General features: G+C 41.8%; 1 protein-coding gene across 8 annotated transcripts in view; it reads right to left on the reverse strand.

Annotated features, from left to right (window-relative positions):
• Window positions 1–13,386, reverse strand: part of KIF2A (kinesin family member 2A) — a 73,951-nt gene extending 60,565 nt beyond the window's left edge. For 6 of the 8 annotated variants that reach the window (XM_020783664.3, XM_020783668.3, XM_078384558.1 and 3 more), the window contains exon 1: window positions 13,109–13,386. In XM_020783664.3, coding sequence (XP_020639323.2) covers window positions 13,109–13,172 — 64 coding nt within the window. In that variant the 5' untranslated portion in view covers window positions 13,173–13,386. Of the gene's footprint in view, window positions 1–12,811; window positions 12,859–13,108 lie in introns of those variants that run through there. The other 2 variants (XM_078384559.1, XM_078384557.1) reach the window with 1 other exon arrangement.
• Window positions 13,387–14,316: the final 930 nt, after the last annotated feature.

Genomic DNA, 14,316 nt, shown 5'->3' on the forward strand with positions numbered 1-14,316 from the left:
AGCCGAATTGTTTTGAGAGATCTTTAAATGTTAGGAATGGCTGTTCCACTATCTATGTGACATGCATTCATTACTGTATATAATAATGCATATGAGATAAAATTGTCTGGTAGGCTTTAGGTTATTGCTATTACTTGCATTTTTGTACAGTGGTACCTCGCTAGACAACAACCTCATAAAATGATGAATCTGCATGACAGCCATTTTAACAGCTGATTGGCGCTCACAAAATGGCTTCCCTATGGGCGATCTTCGCAGGACGACGAGGTATTTTCCCCATTTGATCACATTAAACAGGTTTCAATGCATTCCAATGGGGAAACGGATTTCGCTAAATAGCGATTTCTATGGAACGGATTATCATTGTCATGTGGGGCACCACTGTATTATGAAAAGTATTTAATAATTTGATCATTACGTTCATTATATATGTAATAATAATGTCTGCGCCATTCTGGTATATATAAGAACGGTATATATAAGAAATAGACAAAAGGCGTGAAATTAGCCCTATCTACATTACAATCAATATGTAACTTGATTATACTAGCTGTATCTGATGTTATTTAATTTATATGCAGAATATGTCATGTGAAAGGCTGGACTGGATGAATCCCAAGCCGGAATTAAGATTGCCAGAAGAAATATCAACAACCTCAGATATGCAACACTGTGGAGAGGCGGGGCTTTGTTGCGGTGCTGCCAGCAACTCCAGAGAGGAGCTCTCTCTGGAAAAGCTGGAACCCTTCGGTCCGGGATCCCCTTTTTGAAATGGGGATCAAAGGAGAGTCTAGAAGAAGTCTCTCTGAAGCAGATGGTGAGCAGCAGAAGGAGAAGAAAGGGAGGCAGACCCGGACTTTTTTCTTCTGAAGAAATCACCGTGCACGGACTGGAGCGGGCGCCATTTTTTTGGCACTGAGCCGCGAGGAACCCTTTACCGGGGGAGAGGAGAGCAATCAATATAAACTAAAAATATATAACAAGTAAGTAAGCCGAAGCCTCTGATTTATGAAACAGCCTCATTAAGCTGAAATAAGAATGAAAATATTTGGCGGAAAGAATAAATGCAGCGGCGGGTTTATCTTATCAGTCTGACTCAAAAGCGAAACTAAGCTTCTCCAAGTGAACTATTAAAACGCCAGGCTGATTCTAAAGCCGAGAGTCTGAGATGGAAAAATAAATCTTATGTTTCTGGAGAAGAATCCCAGACAGCAACACCGTCTGACTGGATTTAAGAGACTTCGGTGGATGCAGTGTGGCTGGAATACGTTACTCTTTGCCTTCTCTGGACTTTGTGAACTATAAATAATAGAATCTGGTGGTTTTCGGGAGAAGGAGCTGACGTGGCCAACTGGACTAAGGAGCATTAAGGGGTTAATGAAGATCACAAGACGAGCTCCAAGGACAATCTACTGGACAGTTTGAGACTCTGTGACTGTTGTTTTGTTTGTGACCACGTGTGAGTTTAATAATAGAAGCTTGCTGAACTCAGGAGAAGAAGAAATAACTGCGTCACGGTTCTAATTGATATTGTATTTGCTGGGCTAAAAGTTGATTTTTATACTACAATATTTGGACAAAGATTGGAGGGAGATCTAAGGGGAGGTTTATGATGAGGGGTTTGAATTGTTGATAAAATTGTGGAAACTGTGGAAGGATTTCTAGGGGGTGATTATTGTGGTATTTATACAAACCCCAAAGCCTGAGATGGACCCCAAAAATTTAAAAGAACAAATGGAGACTTGGTCTGTTCAATCCCAAAGTTCTGGAATAGTGGTGCAAGAAATAGAAAAGGAATGGCAGATTAATATACAAAGGCTAATATTAACAGGGTTTCAGCAAGTGAATGCAGGTCTTAGCAAAATAGAAAATTTGATGAAAGGGACGAAAGAGGGGACAGTAGATGCCGAACAAAACTTAAATGAAGTTGTACAGACTTTAGAATCGTCTGTATTAGACATGACACCAGGTAATATAAATGCAGTAGAGAGTTATCCAGTGACCCATGCAGCTTCCAAAATTAAAAAGCATTATGACAAAAATCTTAAGGAGGCAGAGATATTGAAACCAGATAATTTTATGGTGAAAATATGGGAAGTGAAAAAAATGGATATTCTGTCAGATGGGCTGAAAGACTGTTCAATTCAAAAAGAAACTGAACGATGGGATGTATTGTATAAATGGCAGCAGCTACCAGACAATGTTGGAATAACATAGAATAAAATTAAAATTAAATGATAAGATAAAAGCAGGAGGGTAATCAAACTGTGAAAAAGCAAAAAGTTGATATGTATTAGTAATATGAATTGATTGGATGATGTTATACTTTATGCTCTCCTATCCCCCCAAACCATTTTTCCTTTCCTATCCCCTCTTTCTTTCTGTACCCTCTATCCCTGTTCCTAAATAAAATAAAATTATTAAAAAAAAAAGATATGCAACACTGTGATGGCAGAAAGTGAGGAGGAATTACCAACATGAATTTGACTAAACTTCAGAAGGCAGTGCAAGACAGGAGGGCCTGGTGTTCTCTGGTCCATGGGGTCACAAAGAGTCAGACACAACTTAATGAATAAACAACAATCTGATGTTTCAACAACTGCATCTGAAGAAGTGGGTAAAGTCCAGGGAAACATATACCAAGCAAAATCTGTTAAGTCTTCAAAGGACTACAAAACCTCTTTGCTATTTTAGTTACATCACATTTATTGCAGAAATAAATTTTAAATAAAAATTAAAGGCAACATGCAGCTTGTCATTCATAGTGCACTAAGAAGAGTAATATCCTTCAAGTTGTTTTCAATAGGAGTCATAACATGAATCTAACAGAGCTGCAAATACATCCTTACTATTCCAGAACTTTTTACTGTGATTATTTGCACCCAATTGCTAGCAGTCAAAAATATTCCATTAAAAGATACTGGTGTAACTGTGTACTTCTTCTGTGTGATGTCCTGCCAAGTCAATTCTGACTTATAGTAATCCTAGTTGAATTTCTAGGGCACATGAGATATTTAAGAGGAAGCTTTTACCAGTGCTGCTTCTCAGTGAGTTTTCATGGCTGAGCAGGGACTTGATCATAGGTTGTCTTGGTTCTAGTCCGCCATTCTATCTACTACATTACATTGGTGCTTCCAGTGCAAATATTTTTAAAATCTGAAATATATTGAAGGTGACGGAAGATGTATCTTACGTCTTTGCCCAATCCCTAGAGCTGCCTCATCTCTCCCTACCTAACAGCAATTTTGTACTTTATGTGTGTGCAGCATGGCCTCTCCCAATTTGAAGAAACACTTGTTCAGCAGGCAGAGGCAAAGAGGCAGTCCCGAAACCAGGACAGGGGACATACTGTATTTGTTTTCAGTATGGAAGGGATTGTCACTCTTGAATTGGCCTTCTCAACCACACTAGACGCTGTTCCAAGACCTCTATTCAGATCATGTTACCATCGTCTCGCGAGACTGAAGGATGCCTACTACTATGTGTGCACACATCTATATGAAGATACAAAACCTTAATAACAGTTACCACACTCACTCTTTTTTAATGTCATCTCAGTCAGAGAACTGAATTACCAGAGAACTGAATCTTACAAGTTGCTAAATAAATAAATATTGGTAACACTAACTACCTGATACTGCACAATAATATGAGACTGTAATTATTGCATATGAGTTAATGAATGATGCAAGTAGTTGGCTTTGAGAGAGATAGCAGGTAAAGACATTGAAGTTCATGGCAACTATGCCACATTGTGTCACACACTAAATGAAAATAAATAAATAAATGAAATAAATAAATAAATCTTGTTGAAAACACAGAGAATTCTTTCATCAATGACTCGCTGCATATACTTGAGTATAAGCCTAGTTTTTCAGCACATTTTTTTTGCTGAAAAAGCATCCCCCTCGGTTTATACTCGAGTCAGTGTCAAAATTACATGTTCTCCCCTGCAGTGCAGGTGTTCCCCGGACTCCCCTGCTCATCTATGGGCACCTGCAGCCTCTGTGGGTGGTCCAATGACCCGGGTTAAGTACGCTGCATTTCCGCTTCCAGGACACTCCCATCCTCTTCCTTCTGCATATTCTATGTACTGACCTTCCTCCTCCCACCTTCCTCCTCCACCCTGTGTCTCCCTCCATCTTGTTACACAGCAGTAGATAAACACAGCATCTAGTATGAGTCCTTCCTCCGCAGGCAGTGAAGTGTGTCTCGCAGCTCAGAAGGGCAGTATCTTCAAAAACATTTAACCTACTGATGCCTCAATTAATGTAATTTTATTGGTATCTTTTTTTATTTTTGAAATTTACCAGTAGCTGCTGCATTTTCCACCCTCAGCTTATACTCGAGTCAATAAGTTTTCTCCGGTGTTTTTTGTGGTAAAATTGGGTGCCTCAGTTTATATTCAGGTCAGCTTATACTCGAATATATATGTTATTTCCAGTAATCTCCAATAATCCATACAGTGTCAGAAACATATCAGCAATTCAAGAGAACTGAAGAACTCAAATAAACCTTTGTAGATCAACAGTATAACCCACATTTGAGGTTGAGTCCAGAAGAGGTAACTGGATATGCAGAGTGGCCTGCCATGCCCTTAAGATGCTTCATTAGTCCTTAAACAACTCCAGGTCTTCATCTAGCTAGGATATCTTATTTCCTTTGTTTCTTAAGTGACGTACTGTATTTGACAACAATCAAAGCGATAGTTTCTCATCATCATCATCTTAGGCTGTTGTCTTAGCCTTCTCACAATTCTTGTCACCATTCTTTCAGCTTGGATATAATGAAGTAAAGGCACTTGGTGGTACTTTCACATGTTTGTGTGTGGGGTTTTTTTAAAGATAAGTTGTCTCTTGGCAGCCTGATCAGTGAAGTTCATTGCCTCAATACTGTACTTGGGAAAGCAGATATCCAACAAAATGGGATAGAATCGTTAAGAAACTGAGGAATTCCTGAAGACAGAAAATAGAGAAATACAACAAGCAAGCTCTGTCATGTATGCCTACAATTCTCTGTCCTTTTTTCTCTTTCTCTGTGAAGGTCATTGTGACATTAACCCTTTCTTAAACACACATCTTAATATGATGAGGGAGTCTGACCTAATCAGGGAAACAGAGACAAATACCAACAGAGGACTACAATCTGTTATGAATCTAAATTCCGAACAGGGTCCCACAAGACAGAATGGTCAAACCAGAGACACCCAACTAAGGCATCTATCCTCTTTACAAATTAACACTTATCACAGCAGGAAAGAATTCATAGTTCTAACAGTGATGGGGATGGAGACATTCTGGAGGGGAAGCTATCGGGCAACAAGAGCAGTGGAAAGTGACCTTTGTAGATCTTTCACAGGCAATAGCAATGATGCTCAGGATAACCATTGCCTCTTTCCATGCAATACAAATAAGAATTAACAAAATTTAATACTTCGGGACATGGTGGCGCTGTGGGCTAAACCGCAGAAGCCTTTGTGTGCTGAAGGGTCAGAAGACCAGCAGTCGTAAGATCGAATCCACGCAATGGAGTGAGCTCCCGTCGCTTTGTCCCAGCTCCTTGCCAACCTAGCAGTTCGAAAGCATGCAAATGCGAGTAGATAAATAGGTACCACATCTCGGTGGGAAGGTAAACAAAAAAAACCCCAGCATTCCGTGTATAGCCACGCTGGCCACGTGACAACGGAAACTGTCTTCGGACAAAGGCTGGCTCTATGGTTGGAAATGGGGATGAGCACCACCCCCTAGAGTCAGACACGACTGACTAAATGTCAAGGGGAACCTTTACTTTTACCTTAATACTTTGAAAACCCTATGATGAGACAAATCAAGACAAATCAAGAGACAGAGTTGTAAAATGACAGACCAGAAAGGCCCAGAATCATCTACTGGAGAAGAGCCAATAATATATTCAAATAGTTCAGTCCCTAGTGAAATAACTGACTTAACCCGAAAGAACACCTAGTTGCTGATGTGTAAGGGCAAAAAGACAGTCTGATGCTGCACAATAAACATAAATGGAATACGGAATGTGAGAAGTATGAATCCCAAGCCGGAATTAAGATTGCCGGAAGAAATATCAACCACCTCAGATATACAGATGATACCACTCTGATGGCAGAAAGTGAGGAAGAATTAAAGAATCTCTGAATAAGGGTGAAAGAGGAGAGCGCAAAAACTGGTCTGAAGCTCAACATCAAAAAAAAACTAAGATCATGGCTACTGGTCCCATCACCTCCTGGCAAATAGAAGGGGGAAATATGGAGGTAGTGACAGATTTTACTTTCTTGGGCTCCATGATCACTGCAGAGGGGGACAGCAGCCACGAAATTAAAAGATGCCTGCTTCTTGGAAGGAAAGTGATGACAAAACTAGACAGCATCTTAAAAAGCAGAGACATCACCTTGCCAACAAAGGTCCACATACTCAAAGCTATGGTTTTTCCAGTAGCCATGTATGGAAGTGAGAGCTGGACCATAAAGAAGGCTGACCGCTGAAGAATTGATGCCTTTGAATTGTGGTGCTGGAGGAGACTCTTGAGAGTCCCCTGGACTGAAAGGAGAACAAACATATCCATTCTGAAGAAAGCCAACCCTGAGTGCTCACTGGAAGGGCAGATCCTGAAGCTGAGGCTCCAGTACTTTGGCCATCTCATGAGAAGAGAAGACTCCCTCGAAAAGTCCCTGATGTTGGGAAAGCGTGAAGGCAAGAGGAGAAGGGGAAAACAGAGAACGAGATGGATGACAGTGTCATCGATGCTACCAACATGAATTTGACCCAACTCCGGGAGGCAGTGGAAGACAGGAGGACCTGACGTGCTTTGGTCCATTAGGTCACAAAGAGTCGGACACGACTTAACAAGTAAACAAAAAATATCTGGCATGTGCAAACTAAATTGGACTGGAATAGAATACTGACAACCAGGTAACTAGAAAGTGTTTTATTTACTGTCGAAACAAACTCAAAAGAAACAGTAGTGTTCAAACAGACAGGAAAGATTTAGGGAAGCAGTTGGAGGTTATAATGCACAGCTTGACAAAATAATATCAGTTGGACTTCATGGAAAGTCAAATAATATAACCAGAATTCAAGTTGGCTTTCTACCTATAGATGAAGAAAAAAACAAATTAAAATTTTTGAGGTAGAGGTCCAGAAGCGAAGACACCACACACCAAAATAGGATATAGAGATGATCATAGGGGACTGAAATTTAAAAGTAGGAAATAAAGCAGAACCAAACATAAGCTGAGATCCTGTTGCTTAGGATGCCCTGAAGAATTTGACCAGAAATGAAGCAGGAGACTCACAAAATTCTGTGAAAGCAACACTTGTTTATTGCAAGCACATCCTTCACACAAGAAAACAGACAAGTGTATACATAGGCATCACCAGACAGCCGATACACAAATCAAATACTGTAGATTGTTTAACTAGAAGGTGGAAAAGTATACTCCATCTGCAAAAACAAGACCAGAAGTGGCCTGTCATCTGCTGCTAATTTCAAAAATTAAATTAAAGATAGAAAAGATCTCCAAAACAATAATAATGCCAAAATATAATTTAATTAAAATTCCTGAAAAATTTAAAGACCATATAAAGAACAGATTTGCATCACTAAACTCAACTGACCATGAACCACAAGAACTGTAGATTGAAAGCAGAGATAGTATCAGGGAAGTACAGAAAGTAAGACTGTAGTAAATACAGTACCATCACGTTAACTATCTAAGCAACCAAAATGATACTAAAGATTTATACAGTGGTGCCTCAGAACGCCTCATGGGACGAAAAACCCGCAAGACGAATGGTTTTTGCAATCGCTGTGATCCCTCGCAAGATGGCTTCTTCTATGGCTGTGCCTCGCAAGACAAATGAATTATTTTCGTCTTGCGTTGTTCACATAGGAATGCATTGCAATGCATTCCTATGGGAAACTGCTTTTCTCAAGATGAAAATTTCGCAAGACAGCGCTACTCGTGGAACAAATTACATTCGTCTTGTGAGGCACCACTGTATCTAGTGAGAAATGTCAGATGTTCAGGCTGGATTCGAAAAAGAGAGGCATTAGACATGACATAGCAAAGATATGTTTGCATAGCAAATGTATGCCATGTGGGGTCTCTGGGATTTCTAAGTTTTAACTTATAAACACCCTAGAGTAGTGCATGCACTAATAATGGGGTGGCATACAGATCAAATAAAATCAGTCAGTCAATCAATCAATCAATCAATACCTTGGCTAACAAAGTATTTCAAAAGAAAAGCAGACTGTGCTTCGTAGTTTACCATAATCTTCAAGTATGTGGATGATGAAAAGCTATAGACAAAAAGAAATGGGTGTGTCCCAAGATTTGATTGTCCTGTTGCCTAATCTATACTCTGGATGTGACAGCTGGACAATGAAGAAAACTGACAGGAAAAACATCAATTCATTTCAAATGTGGTATTAAGGGTGTGCTGAGCCTGAGGGATACAATGAATCTCCAAAAAGACAAATAAGCAGGTAAAAGATCAAATCAAGTCTGAAGTCTTACTAAAAGTTAAAATGACTGACAACTGAGAGCAGATATGAGGCTATCACACTTTAGATCTATCTTAAGAAGACTGATTAGAAAAGACAGTAATGCCAGGAAAGGGGGTATCAGTAGGAAAAAATGAAGACCTAGCATGCAAACCCTGAACAGAGCCAATAATTACAAGATCTTCTGGGTGTTATTAATTCAAGGAGCCACTGTGATGGCAAAGAACAACATATACAGTGGACCCTCTACTTAAGGAATTAATCCGTATTGGAACGGTGGCTGTAAGTCGAAAAGTCTGTAGGTCGAATCTCCATTGACCTACAATGCATTGAAAACTGATTAATGCCACAACTGGCAGTTTTTATTCTATTTTTGTTCCATTTTGGTTTTTTTCTGGTCTGTAAGTCGATTCTCCGGCTGCAAGTCGAATCTAAATTTTGCAGCCAGAGAAGTCTGTAACTCGAAAAGTCTGTAAGTCAAGCCGTCTGTAAGTCGAGGGTCCACTGTATTAAATTCAGATACATGCCTTCTTGTAAATAAACATTTTATGCAATAAAAGCCACTTGCAGAGTCCAATCAGAATTGGAGGTGTGCAGGGACAAAAGTGCCATCATTACAAACTTGTTCACATAACATATAATTTGACCCAAGTCTTTTTTTATATTCTAAGGTGAGTGTTGAAGAACACAGTGAGTGATTGTTGTACTTCCTGGAGGTGCAATACGTTCATCTCATAACTGGTAGGAAACTGGGGAAGGAAATATCCATGCATACATTCACATACACAGAGAATTAATAGAGGAGAGGGAAATTGCATTTTTGGTAATGTGTTTCACTACAGCAAGAAAAATACAGACCACCAAGAAATATTAGCCAGGCACACTGATAATAATTACTGAGACATTCCTTACCATCTCTTCTCACATACACCTGCTTGAGTTGTATACATAAATATGCTTCAGAGGCTCCAAAGTCTCTTCTCCATCTTATATGAAGTAGTGCCTGCAGGTAGAATGCCTTCCCCTAGGAAGGCTCACCTGCAACAAATGTGATGCTTCTTTGGTATGGGACAGAAGTCTTTTTTTCTTTCCTGAAGCCTCAAATGTGGCATTAAAATGGATTTAACCAATATTTGCAGAATTTACTAACTGAAGAGGGCTTAATTTTCTTGAATTACTTTATGGTCTTTTTAAAATGTTGCTTTCTTTTTGGTTGGCTGTTAGCTGTCCTGGTAATCTTGGAAACTGAAAACAGGCACTACATCCTTTTAATAAATAAATGCTGAGATGTGCACTATGGTATGACATGCCACTTGCAAGAAAAAGTATACTTTTGTATATAAATACTAAATCCCCCATCTTCAAGTTTCACCAGCTGTACTTTTGCTATTTCAGACATTCCCCAAATGTTTTGGCATCATATTTTATTTATTTATTAAATTTATACCCTACCCATCTAGACCGAAGTCTACTCTGGCCTTTTTGCTTTTTGAGAAACTCTCACACCTTCCAATCTGCTATGGGCACCCATGCTCTGTATACATTGTTCTATACATATCATGGATATACCAAATGTATTCTACTCTTTAATAAGCTAAAGTAGTCAATTTTTATAATCTCATGCTATATGTTCTTATGTTAAAAATGTTTTTGTAATATTTGTTACTGGCATATTATGACAAAGGTGTACATTTTCTATGTATTATACTACTCTAATTGAATTAGTCATTCATCTAATAAAATGCCAGAGGACTGTAAAGTTGCAAGTCATGGTTCTAAGAGCAGTGTATCTACCTCTAACAACATCTATAAACTCAGTGGTTTAGGTATCTGACTGTGGAGCCAGATGCTGGGAGTTCAATTCCCTACTGTGCCTCCCTAACATGGTGTGAACTCAATGATCCATAGGATCCCATCCAGTTCTGCTGTTCTAAGATTATTTCTAATAGTTTAACCTCTAACAAGAAAATTAATTAAATATCCTACATCACTGAAGAGTAATTTATATAATCTAACATCTTCAACAATCCTCAGCAAATCATTTTGCTACGAAACACAACACTTCCAAAAATTGGGAAAAGATTTCAAAATCTTCATTTTCACTTACTATAGCAGTTTTACAGCTCAGTGACAAAATAAACATATAATTTTTAAGGAAAAAAAACTCTTCCCTAAACTGTCAGAGTAATTATTATAAAGTTAATAGTTTTCCTCAGTTAGTATCCCTATATTGCTTACATTATGGGTAAAAACATTACCCCTTCCACATAAGTATATTAACGAGCTTCTTAATTTGAAAAATAACTATTACTAATTTAATTCTAATTTTGTTACAGAATTAGGTAGAAGGGATAGGAAACTATTCTGGTACAATGAAAAAGATGCTTCTTCTGTGAACCAAAGTGGGTTTTAGAGTTATATTTTTCCAACAATATTCATCCTGTCAAGACTCTTTTGAAAATAAATAATTTCAAAAGTATTGGGTCTTGTGACAGGTAATTAATATTAAATGGCATACCTTCCTTGCCATTACACAAATGCTCTATCTCTAGAACACCAACCAATGATCTTAAATTATTGAGTATTTATTTTCAACTGTTTCAAGATCTAATCTTTAAACTGTTTTAAAGTAACACCCATGTCTCTTCATAGCCAAATCTAATATTCAAGTGCTCTTCCTTTACCAATAACTACAAGAGTTTTATCAACAGAAGACTAGTAATCAGAAGAACAAAATGCTACAGTTTCAATGAAGAAATCACTTCTACCCAGTCAGAAAACATTCTTCCACCTGTTTGTTTCTTTTTCTCTTTTCCTACTGAGAAAAACGCAACCTCCAACACATTGGAGGTGGAACCAGAGCACAAATTTCTACCCCTGCTTAGGTACAACTGGCCACTGAGTTGCTTCATCACACACATCATCTAACAGCCTGTTTATTATTATATGAGCACTTGCAAGCTCTAGTGTTACAACAAAAATCCAGTCCTTATGGTGCAATTACAAGAGCAGGAAGGGAACTACAGTGAACAGTAGTACTACAAGCTTTCTCTTTTTAGTACACAAGTATTATACTACACAAATATCAGGTACAGTATCCTTCTGCATTCCATGGAGTATTCAATTTCAAACTGACCCCACCCCACCATCACAAAAGCCTGCTTGCTACAGATGGCCAGCATCCCCACAACCATCAATGAGACAGACATACAGAGATGGGTCCATCCATCTACTGTACTTCTGTTACAACCCTCCAATACACCAACTCACCCTATCCAAAGATACTCTCACGTCTACTAACTTCTGCATCTATAGAAAGCACTATACATACTGGTACGAGGAAACACAAGGCAGAAACGGGAAACACTGAATCAACACAGGAACTTCATCCTGGCTGAAGCTGGGGAGTGGGGGACAGAAATCTTAATACAGTACCATGATGGGGAGGGAATGATTCCACTTAGTTGGAACACATCATTGCAATATCAAGGGGGGTGGGTGGAAGCTGGAGCTTTTAGACACTCACTGTAAATAGTAGAAAAAGCAATTTAGTTGTGTATGTGAGAGAGAGAGAAACTAGAGAGATGTATTTTGATAGTGCACTTCAGGAGAGGATGGGAGAAAAAAACAGCCCACTCTCCTCCTTTTAAAAGCAATCGAGCCAAGTACTCCACTACACACCAAAGCCACCTCCTTCTATCTTTCCTATGCCTCACACAGAAACCAGCTTTCCCCTTTCACCCTCCTTATCCCTTGCCCTGGCCAAACCCCACCGTCAACAATGCTATTCCCACCGCTAACCACAACATCCACCAGACACGTAGAGGCACAATAGGTGTGTGTAGATATATATCTACACATATAGTCTCATCACATCCTAGGAACTGCCATCCTTCTTCCCCAGGCCTCTCCAGCCCGAGGGTCACGCCCTTCCCCAGCTTCTGCTCCACAGACACACAACCACCACCCCCAAAGCCTTGCCCAACCATCTTCTCTCACACACACACACAAACACACACACACACCCTTCTCCTTTCTCTTCGTCGCCCTCCCTTCCACACAGCACTGCAGCAACCTCCCACCCTGCTTGCCGCCTGTCTCCGGTGGCGACTCGGGAGGAGGGGTTAGAAGGGTCCCTGCTCGCCGCCGCCCCGCGCCCCTCACAAACCCAAGCCCTCTCCCCTTTCCAGCTCAACCACGGCGGGAGGCGTCACAAAAAGCCCCTCCACGACAGCGGCCCACGCCACAGGCCCCTAACGTGGACACCCACCCACAATATATATAGACATACTATATGTATATCCACCCCACAAGCCAGAGCCGGCATCTCCTCTGGCGCGCGCACAATGGGCCCCTCCCCTCCCTCAGCAGGGCGGCGGGAAGAGGAGGAAGGCGGGGGGGGGGGTGGAGAGCTGAAGAGCCAGAGATGGGGGGGGGGCAGCGTGGGCTCCTGCCAACCTTCCACCCTCCTCGCCTAGCAATCCGTCCCTCCATCTCTTCCCTTCCGTCTCGTTCTCCCCCCCCGCCCTCAACACCATCCTTCCACCCTTCTTCCCCGTTCTCTCACCCACCCACCCCCTGGGCTCACCATCGCTGCGCTTGATCTCCACATAGATCCCTATCTGGATCTTGCCGAAGTTGGCCGTTGCCATCGCGTCATAGAGTGAATAAGGCGGGGGGGGGGAAGAGAGAGAGAGAAGGAGAGGTGACCGTTCGGGGCGCAGCGCGCGGTGAAGCCAGGAAAAGGGGAGCAGCAACAGCAACGGCGGTTTCTACGGGGAAGGGGGAGGGGGGAAAGGGAAGAGGAGGAGGAGAAGAAAAAGGCGCCGGCCGGATACAACAGTCGCCGGGAGCCGCTGCGGCTGCGCACACAATGGAGGCGTCACGGCAGGACCGGCTGGAAGGGGTGGGAGGAGCAGAAGAAGGAGAAACGAAGCGCCCGGCGCTGTCTTTCCTCAGAGTTGGGAGCCAGGCGGTGTGTGGCGACTGGCTTGGCTCTCTCGTCACTCGACGGGCCTGGTCGCGCCGACGTTGTTTCCGGGGGTTCGTTTAGGCACCTCTCGCTTCCCCTCAAACTGACTGACCCACCGGCTCGCTACTCTTCGCTTACTCGTGGGCTGCCTCGGTTCTCCTTCCTTCCCTCACAGGCTTGCTTGACCAAGGTGACGAGCGGCGGCATGGAAACGTCCCCCGTGGCTGGCTTCGCCCTTCCCACCTCTGCCGGGACTCCGACGTTCTTGCTGTGATGCCCGTTGTCACTGAGGTTGCCTCATTAGGGACGTGTTTAGTCGTTTAGTCGTGTCCGACTCTTCGTGACCCCATGGACCAGAGCACGCCAGGCCCTCCTGTCTTCTACTGCCTCCCGGAGTTGTGTCAGGTTCATGTTGGTTGCTTCATTAGGGACGGGAAGGACTTAAACGGAAGCTTTCCTGCTTCGGACTTCTGTGGAGAAAACGAGAGTCACTGGAACAGATAATAACAGAAGAGGAAAGCGTAACATGAGATGGAAGGTCTCAGTGAAGAAAGCCGTAAGGCAGGCTTGTCCAACCTGCGGCCTAAGGGCCGCATGTGGCCCAGGTCAGCTCGTAATGCGGCCCAGTGCAATTTTTTTATTTTTAAAGAAATTCCAAAGTTTCAAGTTACACTGCCGGCGCTTGCAGCCGGAATGTGGCCGGGGCATGTCACAACAGTAGAGGGGTAGAGAGGGAAGGAGTGGGAAGGGATGGGATGGGGGCTGCGTGACTGCATTGCGTCGTCCCCGTCAATAGGTGGACCCCCTCCCAGCCCCATAAAGCC

This window comes from Pogona vitticeps, chromosome 2 (assembly GCF_051106095.1).
Source record: "Pogona vitticeps strain Pit_001003342236 chromosome 2, PviZW2.1, whole genome shotgun sequence".
NCBI lineage: Eukaryota > Metazoa > Chordata > Lepidosauria > Squamata > Agamidae > Pogona > Pogona vitticeps.